This window comes from Cucurbita moschata, unplaced genomic scaffold, assembly GCF_002738365.1.
Source record: "Cucurbita moschata cultivar Rifu unplaced genomic scaffold, Cmos_1.0 Cmo_Scf00063, whole genome shotgun sequence".
In the NCBI taxonomy this organism is placed as follows: Eukaryota; Viridiplantae; Streptophyta; class Magnoliopsida; order Cucurbitales; family Cucurbitaceae; genus Cucurbita; species Cucurbita moschata.
The window spans coordinates 1-25809 of record NW_019268579.1 but is presented as its reverse complement, the minus strand read 5'-3'; the positions used below and the strand labels follow the sequence as shown (position 1 = coordinate 25809).

The window sequence follows — 25809 nt, the reverse complement described above, 5'->3', positions numbered from 1 at the left end:
AATGAAAAAAAAAAAAAAAAAAAGTACTTTTTATAGAATCAGTAAACAGAAAACAGATTGAACTTCTTCGACATTTAACAATAACTTGAAAATCAATAGCAGAACTACTGGACACAAAATGTTGGAACGATGCTGCGACATATCAAGAATGATGGAACTCTTTCACCAATTCCAATAAATTAGAAAAAAACGGACATAAGCATAATGCATACTGGCTATGGCGTATTTTAATACTTGCAAAACGCAGATACATCAACAAAAGAAACAAAAACATCTAGAGATTGATTGCCTTCTACGTTACTGAAAAACCAAAGGGCCTCATTCAGTACCAAAAGGTCCCAAGTGGACAAAATGGGTTTTGATTAAATAACTTCGTTAATAAACAAAATTGCTGCCACAAACAATAAAAATAATAATAACTTCCCAGATAATGGAGTAAGATGCATACTTCCCATGAGCAGTTTCTCCTGAAAGCATGACTGCATCAGCACCTTCTCGTACTGAAATAGCAATATCAGAAACCTCGGCTCTAGTTGGTGTGGGATGATCAATCATGCTTTCCAACATGTTTGTTGCTACAATAACAGGTTTCTGCATGCTATGACACCTTCTGATAATATCTTCCTGACAGAAAAGTAATATGAAGTACTGTTATATGATGACATATGATAAAATGTTAATCCTATTAGTTTTACAATCCTCGACTGCAGTACTATTATTTTTTATTACCCAAATATAGATAAGTATAATCATTTTATTTCCTTTTAACGCTTAATACTCGTGTTCCATCTCTAGCATCAATTTATTTGATTCTGAACTGTACTCCTTTCCAGAGAAACTTCAATATATGGAAAAAGATGGATTTCTATCTTTGTGTCTTACAATTTTAAAATTATTTGACCAACAATCTTAAACTTTGGAATCTGACTATGAATTCCTTACCCAAAAAAAAAAAAAAAAAGAACTTAGTACTTGAAACAAATGTTTCTTCCTGACAAAATTATCTTTGCAATCATTTTTTAATATTTAACCAATCCTAACCCTCTAGGAATTACAGGGAATCAGAAATTGCAATTTACATCAAAGTACAAGACGTCGCAATTTCTCTCCTTGGAAAGTTTAAACAAATATAAAGGGATATATAATTTATACGCATGACACAAATATCGGCAAAATTTACAAACCTTACTCCAATATTTTAAAAATAGTTTGAAACACCCTTGGGTTTATTTTTGGCTCATTTTATCATTCTGTTAACTGAATTAAATGAATTTTTCCTGTGGATCACTTTCCCTGACTAGTATATTACGTGCAAACATCTCTCTAGAAGACCACGCTCACCTTTTTTTTTCACTGTCCTTCTGTCTGCAATTGTTGGATCAAGTTGCTAGGTTGCTTCAGTTTGCATTATTGTTTTTGACACAATAGTGAATCCTAACACCAATGACTTTGTGGACATATATGTTCAAAGAAAAATCTAAAACTCTCCGGTCCAGCTGTCAAGGGTATTTTTGTGAGATGGGTAGAGCAAAATCAGACTTAGAAGATATAATGCAGGAGATCATAAGGTGTTTGGAAGCTAGCTTTGGCTTCTAACTGGTGTACTCTTCTCAAAATTCTGTAATAATTTATGATCAACGCCAATTATAGTATTTCTTTTTTATGTCAACACACAAACAATTTAAGTCAATAAAAAGGTTAATCTGGAACTAACGTTGCACAACGGAAAAGTGATGGGTGAGAGAATACTAATAACGGAGATTTACCTGCAATAAAGGAACTTCCTCGATTGGAAGTTCAGCCCCAAGGTCTCCTCGAGCAACCATTGCCTAAAAAGTCAAATAAACTAGTAAAGTTGCAACTCAGAACACCATGATGAGCGTGAACTGTAACGTGTGACACCAAAACATGAGATAAGCCAAGATCGTATTGCCACAAATAAATGTATAAATAAATACTACTTCAGAATGTAATAGAGGAAATAATTCAAGTCTTTTTTTAATATAAGAAACAAAAGATATCGTCAAAACCATAGGGAATCAAGCCTAAACGCCCGAGTGAAGGGACATTCCTTCAGCTAAGGAGGTCAGAAAAATTTCTTTAGTCCAAATCATTCAAAAAGCTCTAGTAATTCCGTAGAGATAGTTACAAAAATCCAGATTGAGGCATTCCAAGTGGAAGTAATATGCTGTACATTAGCCAAAAATCATCAAAGCAACTCATAGAGTCAATCTGCAGTACCCTCTGGAGAACAACAATTGCGCCCAGATCTTCAACATGGACAACAACCCTTAACGACAAGGTCATAATGAATGAATAGATGTTCAAAATCTCTTCATCCTTTTTAAAGTCGGAGCAAACCAGGTAGAAATTTCTTCTTGGTATTCTATTGTGAGTGTTTAGACTCTTCTAAGCCATGTGGGCATCGCTTCTTTGCATTCTATCTTCGAGGCAACCTTTCCAAGGAGGTTTCTAACTTCATTCTATTTGTGTCAGTCTCTTTTTGCCCAATATAGCCACATGAAATTATTTACCGCATTGGACGAACCTTTTTTTAACTCATAACCCCACATCAACGTTAGAGAAGTGAAATATTTTCATGGATCATTGATAGAGAGAAGTGTCAATTAAACTCGCAATTGTAAGTAACTCATGCCCTTTTTTTTACTATTCTTTTCCTCTATCTTTTTTCAGATGCCAACACCAACCCAAATTTGACTAAGGTTAATGTTCTTGTGCACATTAAAGTCATTTTACACAAATTTGTAATTTTGGAGAGAAGAATAACTTCATGTGATCTTTTTTTTAATGGGAAATGAGTAACCATTTAATTGATATGGTGAAATAGATGTACAAAAGATGATCGTATCTGTAAATAATTACAAAAAACACACCAATAGGACATGAGAATAGTTAAACTATAATTACATAAAGGAGTTAATTTGCTTCAAGACATGACTTCGTGTAATCTAAAAAAACAAATCATTCACGAAAACGCATTTCAGGAAAACAGAATAAGATTTCTATTTAAATTGAGTCTTGTTTCTCATACTACCTCAAGCTTAATTCTTGACTCGAGAGAGCATTGGGGCAATTTTTAGCCTTTAAAAACTTTGTTAGTAAGTGTGCTACGAGTTGACCATCATCCGTTCCTTTCCTTTTAGTAGGACATATTAACAGTGGATAAAATATTTTCCAAAATCACATAATCGAAAATGTTCATGATAAACAAAAAAATAATAATAATAATAAACTTTGCTTCGAAAACTACAAGACATATTAAAATATAAAATGGTGAGTTTTTTCACTATCCTTTGGGATCTTTGGTTAGAGAGGAATGCCATAAATTTTAGGGATTTTGAGAGATCTGCAGGAGGACGCTCCTCGTTTAATGTCTCCACTTGCGCATTTGTTTTTAAGGATTTTGTAATTATCCACCAGGTGTTATTATTTTGAATTGGAGGCATTCTTTATATAGTTAGCTTTGGCCTCTCTTGGTAGGCCATCTTCTTGTATGCCATTTTAGAGAAAGTTTGGTTTCTCATAAAAGATAATAATAATAATAACAACAATTGCAAGTAAAGCATATTGAAATATTCTATTAGAAGAAATAAACAAGAAAACTAACCCCATCTGACGCTGAAAGTATTGATTGAAGATTAGGAATGGAGTCTGCACTTTCAATTTTTACAATCACGCGAATGTCTGCATTACAGCCTAAAGAAAAGGATATATATATATGAGAATGTGAGGAAACGAAGATGTGCATAAGTGAGAATATAATGGGCAAAACATTAATATATATATATATATATATAAATGTACTTCTCAGATAGTCTTTCAGCTCATGAACCACTCTAGCATCCTTTACAAAAGAAACAGCATAAAAATCAACCTGATTATCCACCCCAAACCTTATATCTTCCCAGTCCTTGTCTGCACCATGAAAGATTTCATAGATTAGATGTTGACAAGATATAAAAGCTATATACATAATAGATCTAAGTTATATAATAGATATGGTCCTTATACTTTTACCACTTTTAAGCTTTTTGTGTATGTCCTTGCATTTGTTTCGTTTTGATACATGTTTTATGGACGTACCATGTTAGTCCCTCATGTCAATTATCCATTTAAATAGTAACAAAAGGCCGACATAGCATCATGTGAAATGTAAATATTGACATGTTGCCACCTCTACTTTTTGGGCATATATAGCCATACAATATATCAAGTTATCACTTCAACATCTACATTGTGTCATGCCAATTTATGGAACTCTTTGACAAGAGAATTAATGTTTGGGACTAAGCTGATATGTTTATAGAAGTATGGAGACTAAAATGTAAATAAAGAAAAACTGGGCAGTAAAGGTGTAAAAGTAGCAAAACTAGAATTGTAATTTAACCTAAATTCTATCAATGCAACATTGAGTTAAATACTGAACATACCTGTTATAGAAGGCAATGTCGCACTTTTTCCGCGAACATTCAAATGACGCCTCGATTTGAGTTCGCCACCATCAATGACTACACACTTAACCGTATCATCCGTCTTTGACTTAACAGCCAATGACATCATTCCACCTGAGAATGGAAAATAATTTTTTGTTTGGGACACTATAATAGTCAACTGTGATTCCATGACTCATCAGCTAACAGCGATAATAAGGATTTATATTTCATCGAGTAAAGCATATACAGGGTTTAATCGAATCTTTGACATATTTAAGCATATCAATATGTAAATACAAGTGTGTGTCCTCAGGACCAAGTAAGTCTAGTTGGTTCTGATGGGGAAAAAAAATGAAACAACAAAAATAAAATAAAAAATTCATCATCAAGTGAGCCTCATTGATAAATCCGAAAATTAAGAACCAGCAAGGATCAAATAGTCCACATATTTGACACAGTCACCACCATCAGGACCAAGGATCAAGACCATAAAACTTGTATTTCTAACTAAAGTAAAAGGATCAAGACCATAAAACTTGTATTTCTAACTAAAGTAAAAGGTCATCTTGAAGCGCCTCCTCTCCAACCCACATTCCACAAGAATAATATTTTGAAGTGAGTGGCCTATCAATTATCAGCGTTTATAGCCAGCTCAAACTTTCTCCCTCATTAGCCGACTGTTAAATAAATCGAGTTGCTGCTTGAGAAAGGGTGAACAATAAATATGCACTACCAATGTGAAACAAACAAGAGCAATATACTTACCGTCAACAAGTAAAATATCGAGCAATATACTTACCGTCAACAAGTAAAATATCTCCAACTTCTACATCATTTACAAAGTCGTCATAGTTGACACTAACAGTGTCTTTCGTGCTGACTCCTCTTTTGATTGTGAAGTTAAATTCCTGTCCCTCTTTGAGCACGATTGGTTTAGGTACATCTCCACTTCGAACCTCAGGGCCCTGAATGAAACAACGCAGTAATTATAATATGAAGAACATAGATCATTAATTCATATTTCATAAAGTAGACAACCGAAATAAAAACAGAATATCAAGATACAATAAATTTTTCTTGCCAGTACACAAGTTGACTTAACAATGATGAACATTTCTATAAAAGATCAAATTTTGACATTAAGCTTCAACGAAGAAATCTCAACAATGTACAAAAGGGCACAGATGCATAATAGGTTCTAGAAACTTGCATAACCAATTAATTCAGATATCGTATAGTCAAGACTTTCAGATGAATCTGAAGTTCTAACTTGTCCTTCTGGATTAGTTAAAATCCAGCGCTCAATACACATATAGAGGCCGAAAACATTACCTTTGTGTCAAGCATAATGGCTATAACTTTGTCTTTAAATTGAGCGTTGTATTCCTTAACCAAATCAATGGTTTTCTGGTGGGAAAAATGATCCCCATGGGACATGTTCAAACGAGCCACATTCATCCCAGTCTCTGCCAATTTCCATATCATTTCGCGTGAACTTGTTGAAGGACCAATGGTGCAGACTATCTTAGTTTTCCTTCCAAACTTCGTCATTAACTTCATCCTGCTAAGAGGGAATCCATTAGACTGAGGCTCAAAGGTAGAGTTTGAAACGTCCTGATCCTGAATCAAACAAAGAGTCTCACTCTTAGGACCGTTATGCATCAAAAGTAACAATAAGAAGGAACAAAACATTCCATTTTAGTTCAAGTAGAAAAATAAAATAAATATAAACAGCATCTGATTCCAGGTTTAAGATTCATTTGTTATTCCAGCGCAATCCAAAAATAGCATATCAAATTTACAGGATGCGGAACTATGAAAAACACATCAATCTCATAATATCCACAACTCCATGCCTGTACAAGAGCCAGTATATCTCCAGAACGAAACCGAGAGAAGCATCAACATCAACCAAAAACAAGCTTCAAAGTAAGCATCAGAAAAACAAACAAAACAGGAAGAAAACAATCTCACAGTGTCCAGAGAGTCATTATCCGACGGAACCTCCCGCTGCTCGGATATTCTTAAGCATCTAACCAGAGTGATTAGCTTCGATTGCAAACACATCCCTCTACTCTTCGCTTGAGGACCAAAAGCAGCAGAAACGGTTCTACATGAGGCAAGGCAGTCGGCAGCTCTGGTAGAATCAGATTTCAGTAGAGGCACTCCAGTTGAGAGATTAGACGTCGCCATAGAAGAAAACCTTGAACAGAACGAGAGACGGAGAGAGTGAATTTCGCCAGAGAAACTCAAAAATCATTAAAGGGAACAAGAAAGAAATCTCCTCCTATAGGTGCAATAGGTGAGGCGAAACAAGGTGCTGGTCTCACTCCCGTCGGCCGGCGAGAGGGGCGGTTGTGGCGGGGTTGTTTTGTTATTCAACTACGGGACCAGAGATTTGGGGACAGTTAAAAGAAGGGGTCCAATTCTTTTTTCGTCTTATTTCTCTTTCACATATTTTATGCTCTTCTCCTTCACGCGCTTTAAATCTCGAGTGTTTCACACTCTCCTCAAGTCACCATATTTTCCTTTTCCAATAAATATCGCAAACAAATTTGCCTTTTCTTTTGTTCGAGAGTGATAAACTCATTTTTGGGGAATATATACCAAAATAATATTTTATTTATATTATTGTTTTTAAAAACTAATTATCTATATATACTAAATTTTTAAATTTGTGTTTAAGTGAGATACAAAATTCGAAATGCGAGTGGAGTTTCCAATAATTTATTTTCTAATTGTTTTTTAATCTTTTTGAAGAATGAAAAAACAATGGCTCTTATTAGGCGGTGAGCGCACGCGCGAATAAGCGAGCGTGGCGCTGTGGAAGAGATTTTTTTATTTCCTTCCTTTACAACAACGACTGGCATCTCTCGTACATTTTCGAAGATTCTTTCGAAATTAAAATCAAAGATACCGTGGAATATTTCTCTGATCTGGCTTTACTTTTGCCACGTGTCAATACAATTCATTCAACGGCTTGAAATGGGTCTACACCCGCTCACACCAAAACACGTGTTTTCTTTTTCTTTCTTTTTTTACCTTGGGATGTAGCAATTTTTATAAGATTTGAGAACTTACAGCATGTCACAAAAAAAAAAAAAAAAAAAACACAGTAATTTATTAATTTAAGAAAAACAAATTTATTCTCGCATGAATTAAACTTTTTAAATTAATACTTATATTAATTTAAACAAGGTATATTATCCACTTTTTATTATATTTTATTTTAAATAAATATTAATTTACATGTGCGTATAATGAATTATATAATCGTAAATCTATAGACTTTAACCAACTTTGAAACTTGTTTTAGAGAAAAGATGAACAAGGAACCAAAGTATTAGCTAACACTATTAAAAATAAAAATAAAAAGAATTTTTTATATGGAATATTATAGCTATACGCATGTAAAATTTTGGATAAATTTTTAATAATAGTCTTAAACTTGAAAAAAAAATTAAAAATATCCTATCATTTTTAGTATATAGTTTTAAAACTAGGCTTAAACTTAAAAAAAAATTTCATAATAGTCTTCAAATTAATATTGTAAATGTGCAAATAAAGAAAAATGTCCCTTAATTTTGCTCCATTTTCCCCTTCCTTAATTTCTTCCTTCTTCCACGTCTGATCATTTCACCCCTTTGTCCCCTTCCTTTTGATCAATCTCCATAGTTCATAATCTCCACTGGATTGACAAAACTAAACAATACAAGTATCAGTCCCTGGGCTGTTCTTTGTGTACAAAAAGCTCTGATCAATAGAACACACAAGGATGGGAATGTGAAACAAGGTTAGAAATGATTTCTGTGAAACTCCAACACAATAAATGCACCCAAAACCAAACTGAAACTGAAACCAAATGGAAAGTGTTGAAAGGCATTTGAAACTGGAAGGAACTAAACTCATCAGCACGAATTTAATGGATTCGCAAACTGCTGGTTGAATTGAATTAAACACTGCGTTAAATTATGCACAAATGAAACAGAAACCAAAGAGTATTTCAGATTTGCGTCGTATATAAACAGCAAGTCGAAAACATACCAGAGCAAGTGAGGATCATCTAAAGAAGAGGAGGAGGTAGTTGAGAAAAGCTGAAGAAAATGTTGAAATCGGTTCGGTTTGTCGGCTTCCTCTTAGCTCTAGCGATTTCATCGTCGATTCAATCCGAATCAGCATTCGCTCTCAGAAACATTCCGGAGGCGCTTAATTCAGCCGATTGGTCAGCGGCGACCTGTTGGGACGCGATAACCGCGGTGGAAGGATGCCAGGACGAGATCGACATGGCGATGAAGAGTAACGAGATCGAGGTGAGTCGCGATTGTTGCAGAGCGATATTACATGGACTGCCGGACAAATGCGCCGCCGAGGTTTTCTCGTCTGGCGGAGAATTTTCGGCGGAAATTAGCGGTGCGGTTAACGAATATTGCGACGGAATGGGAATAACTCCGCCGGTGCTTGAGACTGATGAATAAAATCGAAGAAAACTGAATGCTACACATTCCACTGTTATTTGCATGGTTTTCAATTTTCTAAGATGATTTTCACTATCTTCTTCTTCGCGGCTGTTCTTTTTTCACTTTTATATTAAAAAATAAAACGAATTTTGTGAGCTCATAGTAATGATAAGTGATACATAATTTTTCATCTCATATATATCATAAATAATCACATATATATTTATGCTTAGAGGCTCAAAATTGCGAATGCTTCTCATTTAAAACACATATGAAAACGAGACACAGAAATTTACACATTCAAGGAAACTAAATGACAGAAACCTTGATTTAGAGTTCACATCGCTCACTTATATAGACCTACCTACCTACCTAATCTATCAGATGTAATCGGCCACAAGATTGGCAACCTTCTTTTGATAAACGTGACTCAGACGGGGCTTAATCCATGCTATGCTATGAAAAAAAGGGAGGGTCATTTTTATCGTATCACATTGAAGGAAACTATATGCCAATTATAAAATAAGCTGGCAACAGACCTCCATAAATAAGGGAGCAGCCACGACTGAAGTTCTGAGTAGCTCCACTGCGGTTTCATTGAAAAATGCTACTCACTGAACAATCGTCGTGAACACGCCAGATGGTTTCGCCCATCAAGTTTGCGACCGAGAGGACGGTCAACTGAGGGAAGTGACTTTGGGGGGCTGGAATTGTGTTTGTAACTATCACCTCTTGAAAGCAGCCACTGGACAACCTCTCAATGGCAGGCGGGCTGCAAAGGCCAAGAGATTATAAGGAACACCCAACTGGTAATAGTTTCAAACAGTCAAAATTGTATCAATATTGGATACTCATGCAATATGGAGGGGCAAACCAGTTGAAGTTTGTAGCTAAAACTAAACATTTTCAACTTTGATATATCAATGGAATGCTTAATGATCTACATCTTCTGATACTCCAAAAACTAACAGTTTCTGTAAGCTAAGAAAATACTTGGATCAGTCATTTCAATAAGCTGGATTCTTGTTATAGATTCTACATTGAGTTCTTTGCCTAGAATCCTAGATAGTCCACTTATATTCAAACTCAAACTCATTGGAGCCTCTTCATTGCAATTTCAATTAGTATTTTTGTAGAATGTTTTGTAACCAAAGGAGCGGTGAATATACCTGAAAACAGCATGAGTGCAACAAGCATAAACTTCCCTGGCTCCCTCTTGATGTAGCAGTTCAGCCCCTTTTGTAATGGTTCCTACAACACAAGTAGCTTTTAAGACATGTTTCTTTAAAAGAACCATTGAGTAATGCATTACCATTTTCAGAACAAAATAGGAACAGAAGGCAATATATTTGGTTTCTTAACTCACCAGCTGTGTCAATCATATCATCAACCATAACTGCAACCTTTCCTTTTACATCACCAATCAGGTTCATCACCTGTAAACACATTGGTTAAATTTGAGCCACAAGATAATTTTATTTAAAGCTTTTATTATCCATTACCAACCTATTAATCGAATGAGGTAATGGATTTCGGTTCAAATATATTTGGTGCATATACCACCAAGTTTAAGAGAAAATATATCTTGAACCAAAAAGACAATAGCCACAGAGTATGATGCAAAACTACCTCGGCAACATTGTGACCATGGCGCCTCTTGTCCACTATAGCTAAAGGTGCATCAGACAGCTTTTTTGCAAAAGCACGAGCTCTGGCAACTCCTCCAACATCAGGAGAAACCACTACCAAATCACTAGAACAAACCCTCTTGCTGGCGAGATAGTCAAGAATCACGGGCTATAAAATCAATTACAAACAATATAAAATTCAGTAAAGATCCAATATTTCCAAATTCTGGCAATAGAAATATAATGAACCTTCTGCATATGAAAAAGATAAAAGAAAGAACCTACATGGCAATTTATATGATCCACAGGAATATCAAAGTAACCCATGGATTGCCCTGAATGAAGATCGCAAGCAAGAACACGATTTGCACCAGCTTCAGTAATGATGTTGGCAACAAGCTTTGCAGCAATGGATTCACGCCCTTGAGTCTGGTAGAAGATTTTAAGCAGACAGTTACACAGCAAATAATGGAACCACTTTCCAAATCAATCCAATGTAAGTAATTTTGAGCTCATAATGTATCTTCTATCCAAGCTCAATAAAATCAGCGCATCTAACTGTCAGATTCCTAATGCTTTTAAGAATTGATATGAAAAGTTATAAAAATGCGCAAATAAAAAGTTACCTTTCTATCAGCTCTAGCATATCCAAAATATGGAATTACAGCAGTAATATTTTTGGCTGAGGCTCTCCTACAAGCATCTATCATAATCAAGAGCTCCATAAGATTCTCATTAGCAGGGGGACAGGTGGGCTGTACTAGGAATACATCACATCCTCTAACACTCTCTTGCAATTGAACATATATTTCGCCATCAGCAAACCGCTTGATGTTGATCTTTCCAAGTTCCAGCCCCATGTAACAGGCAATTTCCTGAGAAGTAAATAACTCAAATTAGCAAACAAGGTTAGTCTCCAGAAAGAAAAAAAGATATGTCCATATTTGAATGCTGCTCGGGAGATTTTGTCTTTCACTTCGAACACCTCAATGGCCAAAACCATTCGGCTTTGCCAGTCACTTTTATTGAACATGACAACTTCAGCCAACATAGATCTTCCAGAAATATGAATATAACAACCTCATTATTGTTCCACTTTCCCACAAGTTCAACCAGAAAAAAGAAATGGCTGGAGAATAAACTGAACTCTTAAATTCCATCTCGAGTAATATTTTCATCATTATGAACATGTAATGATATGCCTAAATAAGAACATTGAGTGTAAATATCCTTTATATCTAAACTATTAAAGCGAAAAAAGTAAAATTTCACTTCAACTAACCAGACAAAATGAGTAGTCTAACCTGCCGTTGACCAAGACATAATTATTAACACCTTAAAACACACTCCACCTAATGGCTCGAAAACAATAATCAGACTAAACTATCAAGATAAAACCCACCACAAGTCATACTAGCTTCGTGGCGCGTATAAGTGAAACTTTCATGGCATTGCAGGGTAAAATCTAAGAAGTGTTTCACGAGTACAACAGCAGAAATTAACCTGTGAAAGTAAACGGTTTGCAGACCCGGAAAACAATTTCAAACGCGTACTACTTCTATCAACTCTTCTATCTACTCTTCTATCCATGCGAGCTGACTCCAAGAACTTGGGCAGCGTCCGTTCAGTAACAACTGGAAGTACTGGTTTCCCGTTTACATGCTTCAAAGACTCGGAGAGATCACATCGCTGACATAATTCAGTTAAAAATAAAACCATAAGAATAAATGCAGTCGAACTTTGATAGTGACAACTATTACTAGAAAAGTTATAGCAGCAGAATCATTCGAAACAACGGGGAGAGGGGAAAACCCCCCCAAAAAAGTTCCCCCCTCCAGTATTGCTTTCGTAGACGAACATGTGACGCTGACACTGTAGCAACATTACATTCAACACTTAAAACTCTTCTATCTCCCTATTCCATTAATAACCAACAGAAGAAGCACTTCCTTCTCCCGGAAGTATATCAAATCCTCTCCCAAAAAAGGTAAAACAGAAGAGCAGCTGACTCCGAAAATCCAAAAAGGACAAAAAAACAGCGAAACGTCAAGAATTATCGCCATTGCATCATCAAACACAGAAAGTCAGAACTATCACAACAACAAAAACAAATCAAACACATCTCAAGACAACAACAAAAACAAATCAAACGCATCTCAAGAAAAACCAAAATACAGAGTGAGAGAGGAAGAAGAAGCATACAACTCTGCCATTATAACACGTTCGGGACGGAGACACATTAGGAACAAAAGCTCCATGGTCGAGAGAGCCAACAGCGCACAGAGACGACAACGACAACGCCAACGACGAAGAAGAAGAAGACGGAAGAGTCAACGCAACCATAGAAGCCATCTCTAACAACAACAAAGAAGGAGCAAGAGATCGCTAGGGTTAGGCCCGGGAAGGCAAAATTTAAGAGAAGATTCGGAGACGATGAAGCGCAGCTCTGTGAGCTTCTTATATATATATATATAGATATCAATGGCGGTACTGCTAAATTTTACGCTTATTTTCCGGTGTTGAAGGAAAATTAATTAAATTTAAAATCTTGGGGCTTTTTCCGCGGAGAAAAGGCGTCACATCAGGCACCCGATACGGCGTCGTTCAACGCTAAGTTATTCGGCTTTTTAAGGGCGCTTATGGCTTCGGAATTGTGGGAGAGTGGGGACACCCACCAATCAAAATCCAACATAAATCAATCAAATATTATATTATTTTGTATTAATTTTTAGTAATTTTCATAATATAATTGAATTACAAATTTCGTATGTATAATTAACCAAGCTTCTAAAAAATTCAAACAAGTGATTCGATTCATTCAATTATTTGTTTTTATTTTTTAAATCTTAACTATTTTAAACAAAAATTTCAAGTTTTAAATTTTAAATAAAAAATGGTAACATTAATTAATATAAATAAAACAGTAATATTTAGTTAATCAAATCATGATAATAAAACATTAATTATCAGTCTAAAAATTTGATTATTTATCAAAATATATATATATATTAATTTATAGATAATAGATAAATATAATAAATTATTTTATTTTGTAGGACAAAGATAGAGATAACCAAATCTAAATTCAATTATATTTGAAAATATGCCTTTTTAAAATAAATTATATTTTGAAAATGATTGTAACCATATGGAGATACCAATAAATCCAATATTCCCAGATAAGCTTTAACACTAGGACTACTTTATTTTTAGGCCACCATTTAATCGATATTATTAATTTTAAAATATAGCTTTACTCGATTAACGGTTTAATATGTAACGGAATCGATACCAATGAAGTGAAAGAATTCCAATACTTAACTTACCATCAACTAGATTTTCAAGATTCTAAATAAATATCATTAACGTAAAATCTATTCCTCTCCTATAAATATTAATGTATATTTTTCTTCATCTTTACGTGCGTATACCATGAATTATTAATTGGTCAATTAATATGTTACTCGACACCGAGTAAAAGAGAGATACATTATTATCGATATTAACAAATTGCACTCTTATGTAGGTTAATTTCTAATCATGATCCAAATTTTGAGCCTAAGTCGCTGTCCAACGATGAGGTTTATAAAATTATAATTTTTTTTTAGACGGATCATAATACTATATGTTAATTGGGTAATGGTGAACCATTCAAACACTCTAAGTAGTAAACTAACAAATTTGTAGCGTCGATGGTCAGCCAAACTGTGTAAATTATCGTTTAACTCGAGGGAAATGTGAGAGAATGAGACAAAATTGAGTGATTTGGTTCATCCACGTAAGCATTTTTTTTTTGTTTTTCCTTTTATGTATGAAACTTTTGACAAACTTGAATTCATCAGCTCACTTTTCCACGTCCAAAAGTGTTGGCGTTCTTATCTCTCTCTCTCCTCCGTCGTATTGTTCTTATCCCTCTGCATTTTAGAGGACTACTACCTTCCATTTTTTTTTAATAATTAGTAGAGAAAAGTAAAAAAATAAAACATTTTTTTATATTCTACCTTTAATTTTCAAACATTTAATGATAGTATGTAAGCACCAATATAGGGTAAGCTTATGAAACTTTTGATTACAATATAATGATTTAATCTCAATAAGTGGTATATTTACACGTAGATAAGGTCGATAGTTGCATGTAGATAAGGTTGATGAAGTTCATACTCTTCGTGATCAAGAAAGAATTTATAGTATTTTTTTAACATTTATTTTGTTCACATTTTATATATAATATGATTAACTGATGATATTGACATCATTCGAAAAAAGACTTGCATGCTCGACGAAATCTCATACAACTACTTGCTTTGTAACTTCTCAAAAATTTGAACTAGGTTGAATTGAAGCATATATGCTCGAGACCCAGAGAGGGTCTCGATCAAAAGGTTCAAATCTTGGTGAACTAAAAAAAATGTTAAATTACATCTCTATGATTTCAATATTAGTTTATAGGGAAGCAGAGCTCCAAACACACAGGCCTAATATATGGACGAAATATCGAGCAATCTAGAAATTGAATAAATATATCAAGACGACGAGGGAGGTCGAAAGGACTCGAGAAGAGAAAGAGGCCTGGCAGGACAAAAAATAACATTGCATATTTACTTGGATCGAACTCACAATTAAAAGCAACTTCCAGCAAGCAGAGCATTTTCCTATGTCCTTAATGTCGACCCATCCATCTTGAACAAAAAGGAAATCCAAATGTAGAAGAATGGTTTCACACAACAAATACACAACTTTTTTTTCTTCCTTGGAAGTCAAGGTTACACAACAAGTACAGACTCTGGAAAAATCTCTTGGTTATACACAAAGCAGAACGAGCATCCGACCCACTAAAACACTAGAGTTGAGTGAAACAAATAATACAAGACAGACATACTTATCACATGATGGTGCAGCGGCTCTTTTCTTCTGCTGGCTGTGGGGCAACTTGCTGAAACCTGTGAGACTCAGATGGGTTGTATGTGAACTCGGAAGTATCCAGCCCATACTGTTTCAAACAGAAAAGAAAAACAGGAACAGCGTCAGAATGGCAATTTAGCTCAATATGAATCAATAATGACATCCAAATTATTGCAGGGAGCTTTAAATCAAGAAGTCAAGGTTTGATCAGCATGAGTACACAAAGATATCGCTTAAAATTCTAAGCGGAATAGAAAGAATATTTAACAATGAATACTTGTTCACATGAGCTATTTGTACAGAACATGATAAAGTAGTACGAGAAGTCCTAGTATCTGATAGGAATGCTAGCTATGTGGATAGTTAAAAACATTATTAGAGTACTAAGGGCATATTAGTAATTAGCCAAGGAGTTTGTCAGTAGGATTTAATTATAAATAGAATCAGTGGGAAGAGTAGAAGGCATGCAATTGTTTGGTGGCTTAAAGTGGTAGGGGGTAGCGTCCAAGTAACTCGGATACTTTGGGAGTTAATGTAGAAGGCTCATAGTCTTACATTTTATCTTGCAATATATTTTAGCTACTTGGTTTCTATCAGTATCAGTTTGTTACAGTAAAAATGCAAGAATAAAAGTAGAGGAAGACTTTTTGTCGTGCATATCTTTACATTTTCATTACTTTCAGTAATAAAATTCAACCTAGAAAAATTTGTACCTTTTCCCTCATTCGTGTACTCCAAGCATCATTTCGGCTTGGTCGTTGATCAAGTGTCCCAGCAACAGGCACACCAGTTGCAGGAGCAACAGGCCTATTGATCAAAGGTTGTCGGATTTGTTGCCTTGGAGCAATGTACTCATCATCACTGTCATAGTCTAAAGGTCTGTTTGCTGCACGAACCACAAGGGCCAACAAGAAAAGGAGAGCCTGAAAATAAAATGAAACGGAATATTACTAGGGGTAAATTTTGTTCTCATTGGGAGAAACAAGAAGTTAAAATCAGTGCAAAGCAAATCCTTGGCCATTCATTGGTAAAAGGGAGTTTGCAGCTAATTGGCTTAGGGGAAAGCACATAGTTTATTAAATCAATAAAGGGGAAAACAGAAGTAAAGCAAACAATGTTAAAACAACATTAAAGTGTTACATGTTGTGAATCCTCTAGTGACCAACAAAACAAATTTTGAATCACTGATGTGGAAGTAAAATGTATTTATTTGCAAATCACAAGTGGGTGTTAAAGAACCTTTCAACCGCATATTACTTGTGCTGAAAAAAATGTCCTAAACCAGAACTCAAGACGAAACAACAAAAAGGAGAAAAAAAAATGGATCTCTAAAATTTGATGAAGGGTGTAAAAGTGCACATTCGTGCTGACAGAATTTCAGCAGTGTCATCTGTTTCTTGAAAAGCACAAAGTCTGGGACATACAAACATAGTAAAGAATGCATACAATTAAATCAGTAAAAAGTAGATAAATAAATAAATTAATTAACCAAAAATCAGAAGGAAAAAAATCAAATGTGATTTGAATTCAAACACAAAAATTGAATATCTCATTGAGGTTAGCACGTTAATCATTTATTCTAGATTCGCTTACCTCAAAAATTACAGCTCCTAATGCAACCCATCTGATGATTTCCCACTTGTCTTCCAGGAGTTCATAGATTTTATCAAAGTTCCCAGTTTTATCCCCAGGAATTTCCTACAGAATAAAAAAACATAAGAAAATGAACTAAAATGTTCAATTTAAGCTTGTGAGTGAACACTCACATCTCTCCAATGTTTGTCAAAGAATATGAATGCTGCACATCCTAGTTGCACCAAAATCAGTAGAAGCACCAAAACTGAATACTGTGATCATTAAGGATACAGTAACATAAAACTAAAATGAAAATTGGCGTCAAATCTTTTAGATCGAACTGTATGGGAATCATTGCCATGTTGTATTATATTTAAGGTTACCATCTAATCTCTATGAACAGTGTTGTTATCCCGAAGCCAATAAGTTGTTCCCTGGTGGCCTAATTCTATCATTACTAATTCTTAAATCAAACAACAATGCAGCCAGACAGGAAAATAGGATACACAACTTAAACAGCATCCATTACGTGTGGCAGCTCCAATACACCCAAAACAAGAGACAACAAAGATAATGACTCCCACAGCAATGAACAAGTATATGAACCTGCAAAAGAAATAAAAGAAAAGAAACTGATTAAACAGAGGCCACAAATATCCATATTATTGTATCATTTATGGCTGCTAAAGGGTACTAATTAATGGCATGAATATGCTTACGTGTGAAGATTGAGGAATAGAACCCTTTGAGATGAAAGAAAAACACAGATTGAATGAAAAGAAGAGACAAGGATGTAACATCCAGTACTTTTGAAATGGCATATCATTATTTAAATATCAAATATCTTATATTCCCGGCAATACTTATTTTGCATTCTATTGCAAATCAATATGTAAACCAGTTCCCATATTTAGATGAGACTTCCAATAAATTGGCTCAAGTTTTCATGAAATTATGCAATAAGAATATTGGTTGAAAATTGATGACATGTCCACACAGCAATATATATTCGACATCTGTATTGAAGAAGATCTCTAAGTTGATTCAACAAAGCACTTCAATCATTTCTGCTGTCAAAAAATAGAACAGCCAACCTTATCTGTTTATTTTTAGTTAAAAAAAAAAAAAATCAGCATACGGGCTGGTTGCCCACTCATGCAAGTATGCGATTGTAGAGATTTTATGGATCATATGGTTGCAACATGAGCTCGACCAAAAACTCAATCAGTTTGCATAGAAACAGAATTTCAGTTTTGCAGAATTTAAGTAGTAGACCATAAATTTGGGGGTAAACACAAAAACATGTATAGAAAGAAGACCTAAGGAGAACAAAAATTATTCAAGCAATAATCATGAGCTCAACCAAAAACTCAACGAGTTTGTTGACTTATCCAAACGTGAGAAATCAACAAGTTCATAAATTTGACCAATGACAGAAGACCCTTGAACTTTATACTGTTCTTGGAAAAATAGAAGCAAATCCTTTTGACTAAAACTGAACTGTTGCCAAACAAATAAATTGAACCTAAGAACTAATGTGACTTCTACAACACTGAATGATATAGCACAATTGTGGAATGTGTAGGAAATCCAGAATTTTTATATCTTCAATGAGTGGAACCATAATTTATCTACTTCATAAACTCCACCACATCATTTGCTCATGTACCTCACATCCCTCATTATCTCTTTTTTTTTTTTTTTTTTTTTCCAAAAGGTTATCCTATTCTTACACCACAAATTTGTGGGAGAAGGGGCTCAAACTTCTTACCTAGGGGAGGAAACATGGCCACCAAATCAATGAGCTACTTACGAAAGCGCAATGTCCTTCGCTATTTTCCAGACTACTTGTGCTAATTAAGTCAGCCATTACAAGTAGCAAGAAACATAGATGATGTATTTAGAAAGAAAAGTCATACCAGGCTCTTGGAAGGTTATCAAAGATGTTAGAAGACAGAGACACGGCCATTAGCATTGGTCGACCAAGCTGAATCACATCATGATCACCACTCAACGGAGGTCTTGGGACATCACTAGAAGATTGCAAGTACTCAACTAACAAGTAAATCCCATAGCCCACCATGGCAAGACCCAGCAGGGATAAGAAGAAGTTCAGAAGCTTCAATAGGCACTCAAAGCACCCTCTGCAGGCCATCCCCTATATACGTTCGATCCCTAAAACAACAATTGAAATGTGCATCTCATCAATTGAAAATCAACAAGTTCGCAATACATGCAGCTAGTTATTTCTACAGTTAAAAAAAAAAAAAATCCCAAGCTAGAAGACAAGTTACAACTTTTCTAGTACATTCGTGCATTAAGTGATATTTATATCCAGGCGTTCAAGAATTCTACGCACGAAATTAACAAATATGTACAGATCCCGACCTACAATTTAGCTACGACAACTTCCAATATCCAAAACACATGAACTAATAAAATCCTCATGACCTTCAAGATGCATCGTAGTTTCTCAACAACCAAAGGGAATACACTCCCCTTCCTCCATACATCGGCCATCAAGGTGGAATTATAACAAAAACCAGCACAATTTTTTCCTCGATATCATCCATATTCTCTCAATTTAGAATGAAATCATTCAAATAAACATCGACGCAAATAGGTAGCGAACGTAATCTAGCTGAAATGATCAACAGGATCGAAGAAGGAATCGAAAAACTTACAAATTCAAAGACGATGATTATCAGATTGTTTGCTTTCTCGGACCTTGCAATCAGAGAGAGAGAGAGAGAGAGAGAGAGAGGTAGGAAATGGAAAGACGGTCCGGTTCTAATGAGGCCAGTTGGCGATTGGAATTGCACCCTAGTGGCTTTTTTAATTTGGAAGACATTTCTGCCCTACCCTCTAAGCTCGGGTGTCCGGATGTTAGGGGGACAATATTGTCAATTTCAGATGACGACAGTTCAGACAATAATAGTTGTTATTTACCCCTCGATAAATATTTATTTACGCGACACACAATAAATAGAGGTTTTTGAATTTGAAACTCCAAATAATTCCTAAACTTTTTAATATTATCGTGTTTAATAAATTTTTTTATTAATTTAGACCTCATCTATTAAATAGAAATATAGAATTTTAAAATTTTAATTTTGTATGAATTAAAATGAATAAATTTTTTATTTTAAAAGTTTAGATACCACGTTAACACAAATTTATAAAACTCGATAATTATATGAGTTCATTGTCTATATATTTTAAGAAAAGTAATTTAAGTATTTTAGAAATAAATTATCTAGACTCTTCTATAAATATAGCTTCACATTACTTAGGTTTCCATTCCAAAAAATTACAAACATATTAGAGTATAGTTGTTTATAATCTTAATAAAAGGTGTGAGTGTTTCCTATAAAGTTGGGTTCAACAAAACATTTATACAAATCTGATTTACTTCGCATTTGTGTTAAAATTGTTACACGTTGAGTTCATTTTTTTTTACTATTATTAAAAAAAATATCGTTTCAATTATTGTTGTACCTAAATTGAATTATCAGATGAAATGATTGTTTTACCTTGAATTTTGTCCCATTCAATCTCACAAGAATTCAATACAAATATACTATGATTTTAAAAAACTTGATTAATATTCTTCTACTTTTTCAGAAGGTTTAGAAATATTTTTACCATTAATAATATATTTAAAAATTTTTAAAAATATAATTGACATCCTTTTAAAAATATAAAAAAAACTCAAAATAATTATTATTGTCGATATACAAAATTGATACCTTCTATATTATCTTTCAAAATATAAAATTATTTTTTAATATGGTACCAAGTATCATTATTTTTGAATTTTTTTAAAAATAGTTTAATATTGTTTTGAAAGTTTTTAAGGAAATTTAAAGGTGTTTTTCAAGTTTTAAAAAATTAAGAATATTAATGATATTTTTGAAAATTCAAATTTATTTTTTAAACTATTAAAAGTTTTTAAGGGTATTTTAAAAATAAAATATTAATAATTTTTATTCCAAATTTGATATTCTCTTTCTTTCAAGAATATTTTTTAGATTTACTTTAGGATATTTTTGGGATAAAAGGTTTTTTTATTAATTTAGAAAAATGTAAGTAAATTTGTATTTAATCCAAATATATTTATATCATATTTATTGTTCCATTCCAAGACAAGTGTTGATGTTTAACAAACTTGAGCCAAAATCAATCATCATGGAGTGGGATCAGGGAGGTTTGGAGCCGTTGATTCGAGGAGGAACGGTGGAGACTCCTTGCTTTGAAAGCTCTTTGAGAACACTCTCTGCAGAAGGAGGTTTAAGCCCCAAGGGAAGGGGTGACCATGGTTTCCTCCTCGCCTCCGTCACAATCTTGTCAATCAGCTCCTCATCCTACCAAAAATAATAATTATAATTAATTATTTTAATTCCATCTTATACCTATTTTTTGCAATATATATATTTACCTCACCACACCATTGAATACAAAACACATCAAATGAGAACACTCGAATTATGTATTTTTACAAAAAAAAATAATAATAGTAATAAAGGAAAATAATACATATCATACGAATATAATATCAAATCAATATGATAGTTGCTATAATTTATCAAAATAAATAGCTCATTTTGTATCAAGAAATTATGTAACGTAAAAGAAAAGGAGGATTATATTTACTGGTTGAAGATCAAATGAACTGTGGGGCGTGCCATAGCAGCTCTTATTTGCTGTATACACATTGTGTGATGATGAAATTTGCTGCAATATGGCAAAAAATATAATAATAATAATTGCCATGGTTACACAAAATAAAAAAGTTATTTTCAGTTTAACTCTTGCAAGAAATTAAAATAAAATAAAAAATACACTCTCACCTGAGGATATGAAAAATATGGAGCACGAGAAGGCAGCATCACAGGGCAACCCCATGCATCAGCTTGCATCTAAAACATATCGTTTTGAACAACTATTATCACAAACGACATTTTTCAAATTTTTTTATTATTTTACCATTTTGTTTGTTCTCAAGGACCAGTAGCTTTAACAAGTTAGTTATTTGTACGTACCACGTATAGAAAACAAGGATTTTTCTATTTTATTTTATTTTTAAAAACATGTTACTGTTTTTCAAATGCAGTGTCGTACAAGGTTATTAATTTGGATGGAATCTTGCTGGTTCACAGTGAAATCTAAGAATGAAAAACATTACCCCAGCATAAGAATTCCATGGCTGAGTTCCTGGTTGCGGCCAATGGCGATAATCAGGCGGACCCCACATGTTGACATTAGCTGGTTGGCCATTGTTCTGTGTCCATGTTCGATAAACAGTGGACATGGATATTCCACAGTAAGGATAATAAGAAGGGTAAGCCATGTTTGGTTTCAAATGATTGGTTAGCATTGAAAATCTTGGATTTTCTTCTCTGTGGACCGCATGTTTCTTTTGCATCCTGTACTTCTGCACAAACGAAGAAAATCAATGTGCTTAAAAACAGAAAAACAAATGTGGTGTTAATTTTGCAAGTTAACAAAGCAATTAGGCGTGAAGTTTTAGAATATGGAAGAACAAAGCCTAGGTGGGAAACCTGGAGATGACTTGCAACGTTGTGCCTTGTCAAACCTTCAACTTTCATCAGCTCAAGTATTTTGGAAGGAATCGCACGATCTATGCCTAACTGTTCGACTGCCTGAATAAACTTTCTGTGTAGCTCTGGGCTCCAGTCCACCTAATGGACAGTAGAAGTCGCAGTTCAAAAACATAATGCAGAGTAATTTGAGAATACAGATAGAAGGCACTTCTCAAAATTTTGCGTTTGTGTATCTGATAATCAAAGTACCTTTGTTTTCTTCGCTTTGGAACTAGCTGAAGGGTTCACATCAGATCCTTGGATTGACTGCTCAGCAGCTGAAGGACTACTTTTGACACCATATTTATTCTGCAAGTGCTGATAAACGTTGCTTTCTGCATTTAAACCAACTGCAAAGTTCTCATCTTCTTTGTCCATTACCTTGCCAGATAATTGAGGTTGCCCCTCTTGAAGGGTGTCTTCACAAACCAAATCATGTGAAGTAGTTTCGACGAAGTTAGACTGCACATGTTTGTCACTGCAATCTGTTTCCATTGGACAGTTCATTTGATCTCCACTTTCCCAGAAACCTTGCAACGATGATCCCTGGTTCAGTTGAGATTTAACACTTCCGTCTGGTTGCTCTTGCTCCCATACAATGTCTTGAATCCAAGAAAGACCTTCCGTATCTTTCAGAACTCCATTATTGTCTTCACTCTCTAATTGGAGCTGCATCAAGGATGCTGCGGAGTCTACTTCAGGCTTCGGTGTACTGGAAAATGCCTGCTCAAAACATTGCCGGTCAATATTTTGTCTTTATATTCGATGTTCTTTAGCAATACAAATTTTTCCAGAAATGAAAATACCTTGTGAAGAACATGCTGCCAGATATTCCTCAGTTTGTCCTCAGAGAGTGGTTTCAGCAAGAACTCAACTGCACCAAGCTAAACGAAAATTGTAAATCTAGATCCATAGACAATAATGCAAAACCATAGTTATAATCTGAGCATCAATTCCTGCTGTAAACCAAATAAAAATTATAGATACTAGCTTTGTTTAGAAACTGGTTTCTCAGACCAACAAAAGAAGTAGATACCAGAACCAGTTATTGCAAAACATACACGGTTACCGGTCCCTAAGGAACCCTTGAATTAAAATCTAGTTTTAGAATTACCAAAAAGACCGGTTAAAGAGAAACTAGATTGGAGTTCTTACTGCAATGCACTTCATCATGGTAGTTAGGCAATAAACATCTGAAGTCACTGTGCCACAAAACAACAAAATCTCAGAGTCAGGTCACGAACCGTAAAGTTTGTTGGAGGAAGCTTTCAAAAACTTCCCACAGTTTGCTATTCAAAATCGTCTTTTTTCCTTTGAGAAGAAACCAGTTTTGGTTGTTAACTTACTTATGATTGGCAAGTCCTTGGAACTTCCAAGCAATTTAAAACTCTCACCATAATTTCCTTTGCACATCTGAATCAGAGAAGGATCCAAGAATTTAAATGTTACTACAAGAACATTAAGGAACTACAATTTGAAAATGATGAGAGAATGGAAGCAGAATTTAACGAAGTTAGTTGAAGGAAATAAACAATAACAGTTAAATTGCTGCTGAAAATGGTCCAATCCTCACGAGAACTGGATATTATCAAGCAAGCGAACTTGAGCAGTCAGCTTACGGCCTACATGCATAATTCCATTCTGGAAGTGACTAGCCATACCTCCAGAATTGCAATATGGAAGTTTTCCGGTGTGTTCATAATCGCTGACAAAGCTTCCTTCTCATCATTACAGTAATAGACTGCAATATGCTAAGTGAAACTTCTTAACACAGAAGTGAAATCTCTATCTAATAGAAAAGAAACCAGAAAGAAAACTTCTTAAAGGAATAGAGAGAACGTGGAAATGGCATCATAATAGAGAGAACTCAGATCTTCAATAAATTAATATTTGGAAACACACATTTTGTGGAAGAAATGATGAAACTCTAAAGTCGTCGTACAAAGTAGAAGTGCATTTTCTATCCGTTCATAACTGCAACTCACCCACAATCAATCTGATTATTGTTACATATCTTTTTAAAAGAAAAAGTTTAAACATAGTTTTGGTAAGTGAACTTTCATTAATTTTCTATTTTGGTAGGAAGGTTTCTTTTGGTCCCTGGCCAAAGTAAGCATAGTTTAACAGTGCCTTAAAAAAAGAGGATCTTTAACAGAAAAACATCTTAAACGGAAAAAAAAAATGGGGAGTATGAAATGTCTCACCAACATGCTCCATTTCCTCAAGTTTTGCACTTATCTCGGTAGCGGAGCGGCTGTCCCGATCAAGGAGAAGAACCCTCAGACCCTTAGGAAAGTCTTTCCATTCTTGTAAATCGTCGGCAGTGCAAACCATAGCTCGCTTGGCATATTCTTAGGTCACTGCTAAAAAACTCATACATCTTCAAATCATCTTCATTTGAAATAGAACTTCAACATATTTAAAACAAACAACGAACAGAAAATCGAAATTTCACAAATGTGCAAGAGCGAGACGCTCGAGGAAATAGTAAAACAAATGCGTACAGACGTCTGGCAGCAAATTTAATACGTGAACTCAAGAGATTATTCATGAAAACGTTAATGCATTTGCATAAAATGGCACATATAGTAATCATTAACTTCCTGAACTCCGATTAATCAATTAGATAGCTATTTCGAAGAAAACTAACTCCTCAGACTAAATTATTTTCCCAATCGGAACGCAGAGAAAATAACAATACCATAAAGCAAGACGAAGAGCGATTCAAGAATCATAACGAAAACATTCCAAATCAAACTAATCGCAATCACAAGAAAACAACACTTCAAACAAACGAACGCTCGATCATTGACGATTCGAAAAGCTAACAGAATAGTTAGAGAAGGCGCTTTGGAGATTACCTCAGTCATGCTTTCACCTCTTCCTCTGGTCGATTCGTAGTTTCGTACATTCTGCAAACATAAATAAAGAAATAGAGAGAGAACATAGAAAGTGTTAAGGATAGTTGACCGTCACTATAAGGCAAATATCTAGATATTTGCCTTACATTACGGGTTACCATATTTGCCCTCTTATTAAAGGCAAATATATTGCATTCATTTATTATTCTTTCCTTTTATTACTATTTCCATAATATTTGTAATTTACCATATTTCTGTATTCTGAAAATAATTATAAATAAGAGAACTCTCACCCCCATTGAGGTGTGGTGATTCAGCAAACATTCACA

The 25809-nt window shown here is 34.4% G+C and overlaps 5 protein-coding genes across 17 annotated transcripts in view; 1 reads left to right on the top strand and 4 right to left on the bottom strand.

Annotated features, from left to right (window-relative positions):
- LOC111437364 (pyruvate kinase isozyme G, chloroplastic-like) overlaps positions 1-6875 on the bottom strand; it is a 12550-nt gene extending 5675 nt beyond the window's left edge. For 3 of the 7 annotated variants that reach the window (XR_002709429.1, XR_002709430.1, XM_023075295.1), the window contains exons 1-8: positions 6429-6875; positions 5787-6074; positions 5254-5419; positions 4452-4586; positions 3826-3936; positions 3629-3717; positions 1767-1829; positions 449-624 (exon numbers count right to left, since the gene is read on the bottom strand). Coding sequence is in view for 4 of the 7 variants with exons in the window: in XM_023075295.1 (XP_022931063.1) it covers positions 449-624; positions 1767-1829; positions 3629-3717; positions 3826-3936; positions 4452-4586; positions 5254-5419; positions 5787-6074; positions 6429-6647 (1247 nt within the window). In the remaining 3 variants the exon portion in view is untranslated. The remainder of the gene's footprint in view (positions 1-448; positions 625-1766; positions 1830-3628; positions 3718-3825; positions 3937-4451; positions 4587-5253; positions 5420-5786; positions 6075-6428) is intronic. The other 4 variants (XR_002709428.1, XM_023075293.1, XM_023075292.1 and 1 more) reach the window with 2 other exon arrangements.
- Positions 6876-8557: 1682 nt separating this feature from the next.
- On the top strand, positions 8558-8929 carry LOC111437329. The gene has a single exon (XM_023075235.1). It carries the CDS (start codon positions 8558-8560, stop codon positions 8927-8929), a length of 372 nt encoding a protein of 123 aa, XP_022931003.1.
- A 204-nt stretch (positions 8930-9133) lies between these two features.
- On the bottom strand, positions 9134-13039 carry LOC111437251 (ribose-phosphate pyrophosphokinase 1-like). The gene is made up of 8 exons (XM_023075125.1): positions 12742-13039; positions 12043-12228; positions 11166-11414; positions 10825-10968; positions 10541-10708; positions 10278-10347; positions 10081-10162; positions 9134-9683 (listed from the first exon to the last, which is right to left on the bottom strand). The coding sequence occupies exons 1-8, from the start codon at positions 12889-12891 to the stop codon at positions 9506-9508; spliced, it is 1227 nt and encodes a 408-aa protein (XP_022930893.1). The 5' UTR covers positions 12892-13039; the 3' UTR covers positions 9134-9505.
- Positions 13040-15115: 2076 nt separating this feature from the next.
- LOC111437351 (tobamovirus multiplication protein 2A-like) lies at positions 15116-19830 on the bottom strand. The gene is made up of 7 exons (XM_023075272.1): positions 19701-19830; positions 18936-19191; positions 17523-17622; positions 17208-17288; positions 17035-17139; positions 16155-16364; positions 15116-15529 (listed from the first exon to the last, which is right to left on the bottom strand). Exons 2-7 carry the CDS (start codon positions 19169-19171, stop codon positions 15422-15424), a joined length of 840 nt encoding a protein of 279 aa, XP_022931040.1. The 5' UTR covers positions 19172-19191; positions 19701-19830; the 3' UTR covers positions 15116-15421.
- A 1272-nt stretch (positions 19831-21102) lies between these two features.
- Positions 21103-25569, bottom strand: LOC111437350 (two-component response regulator-like APRR2). 7 transcript variants are annotated; one of them, XM_023075267.1, is made up of 12 exons: positions 25481-25569; positions 24824-24979; positions 24281-24360; positions 23966-24032; positions 23775-23821; positions 23426-23503; positions 22830-23342; positions 22578-22718; positions 22202-22450; positions 21867-21935; positions 21670-21750; positions 21103-21380 (listed from the first exon to the last, which is right to left on the bottom strand). In XM_023075267.1, exons 2-12 carry the CDS (start codon positions 24951-24953, stop codon positions 21216-21218), a joined length of 1620 nt encoding a protein of 539 aa, XP_022931035.1. In that variant the 5' UTR covers positions 24954-24979; positions 25481-25569; the 3' UTR covers positions 21103-21215. The 7 variants fall into 7 exon arrangements, with proteins under 7 accessions (XP_022931035.1, XP_022931032.1, XP_022931033.1 ...); XM_023075264.1 differs by having other exon boundaries at positions 21216-21380; positions 24824-25010; positions 25481-25567; XM_023075265.1 differs by having other exon boundaries at positions 21216-21380; positions 24824-24982; positions 25481-25497.
- Between the last annotated feature and the right edge of the window lie 240 nt (positions 25570-25809).

Coding starts and splice junctions, on each gene's coding strand:
- LOC111437329 (XM_023075235.1), top strand. CDS start 8,558: ATGTTGAAATCGGTTCGGTTTGTCGGCTTCCTCTTAGCTCTAGCGATT.
- LOC111437251 (XM_023075125.1), bottom strand. CDS start 12,891: ATGGCTTCTATGGTTGCGTTGACTCTTCCGTCTTCTTCTTCTTCGTCG. Junction 10,163..10,277: donor TGATATGATTGACACAGCTG/GTGAGTTAAGAA, acceptor CTTGTGTTGTAG/GAACCATTACAAAAGGGGCT. Junction 9,684..10,080: donor TGCACTCATGCTGTTTTCAG/GTATATTCACCG, acceptor TGGCCTTTGCAG/CCCGCCTGCCATTGAGAGGT.
- LOC111437351 (XM_023075272.1), bottom strand. CDS start 19,171: ATGGCCTGCAGAGGGTGCTTTGAGTGCCTATTGAAGCTTCTGAACTTC. Junction 17,289..17,522: donor ATGGATGCTGTTTAAGTTGT/GTATCCTATTTT, acceptor TAATGATCACAG/TATTCAGTTTTGGTGCTTCT. Junction 16,365..17,034: donor TAGGAGCTGTAATTTTTGAG/GTAAGCGAATCT, acceptor TTTTATTTTCAG/GCTCTCCTTTTCTTGTTGGC.
- LOC111437350 (XM_023075267.1), bottom strand. CDS start 24,953: ATGGTTTGCACTGCCGACGATTTACAAGAATGGAAAGACTTTCCTAAG. Junction 23,504..23,774: donor CCATGATGAAGTGCATTGCA/GTAAGAACTCCA, acceptor ATTTTCGTTTAG/CTTGGTGCAGTTGAGTTCTT. Junction 21,936..22,201: donor CATGGAATTCTTATGCTGGG/GTAATGTTTTTC, acceptor GATATGTTTTAG/ATGCAAGCTGATGCATGGGG.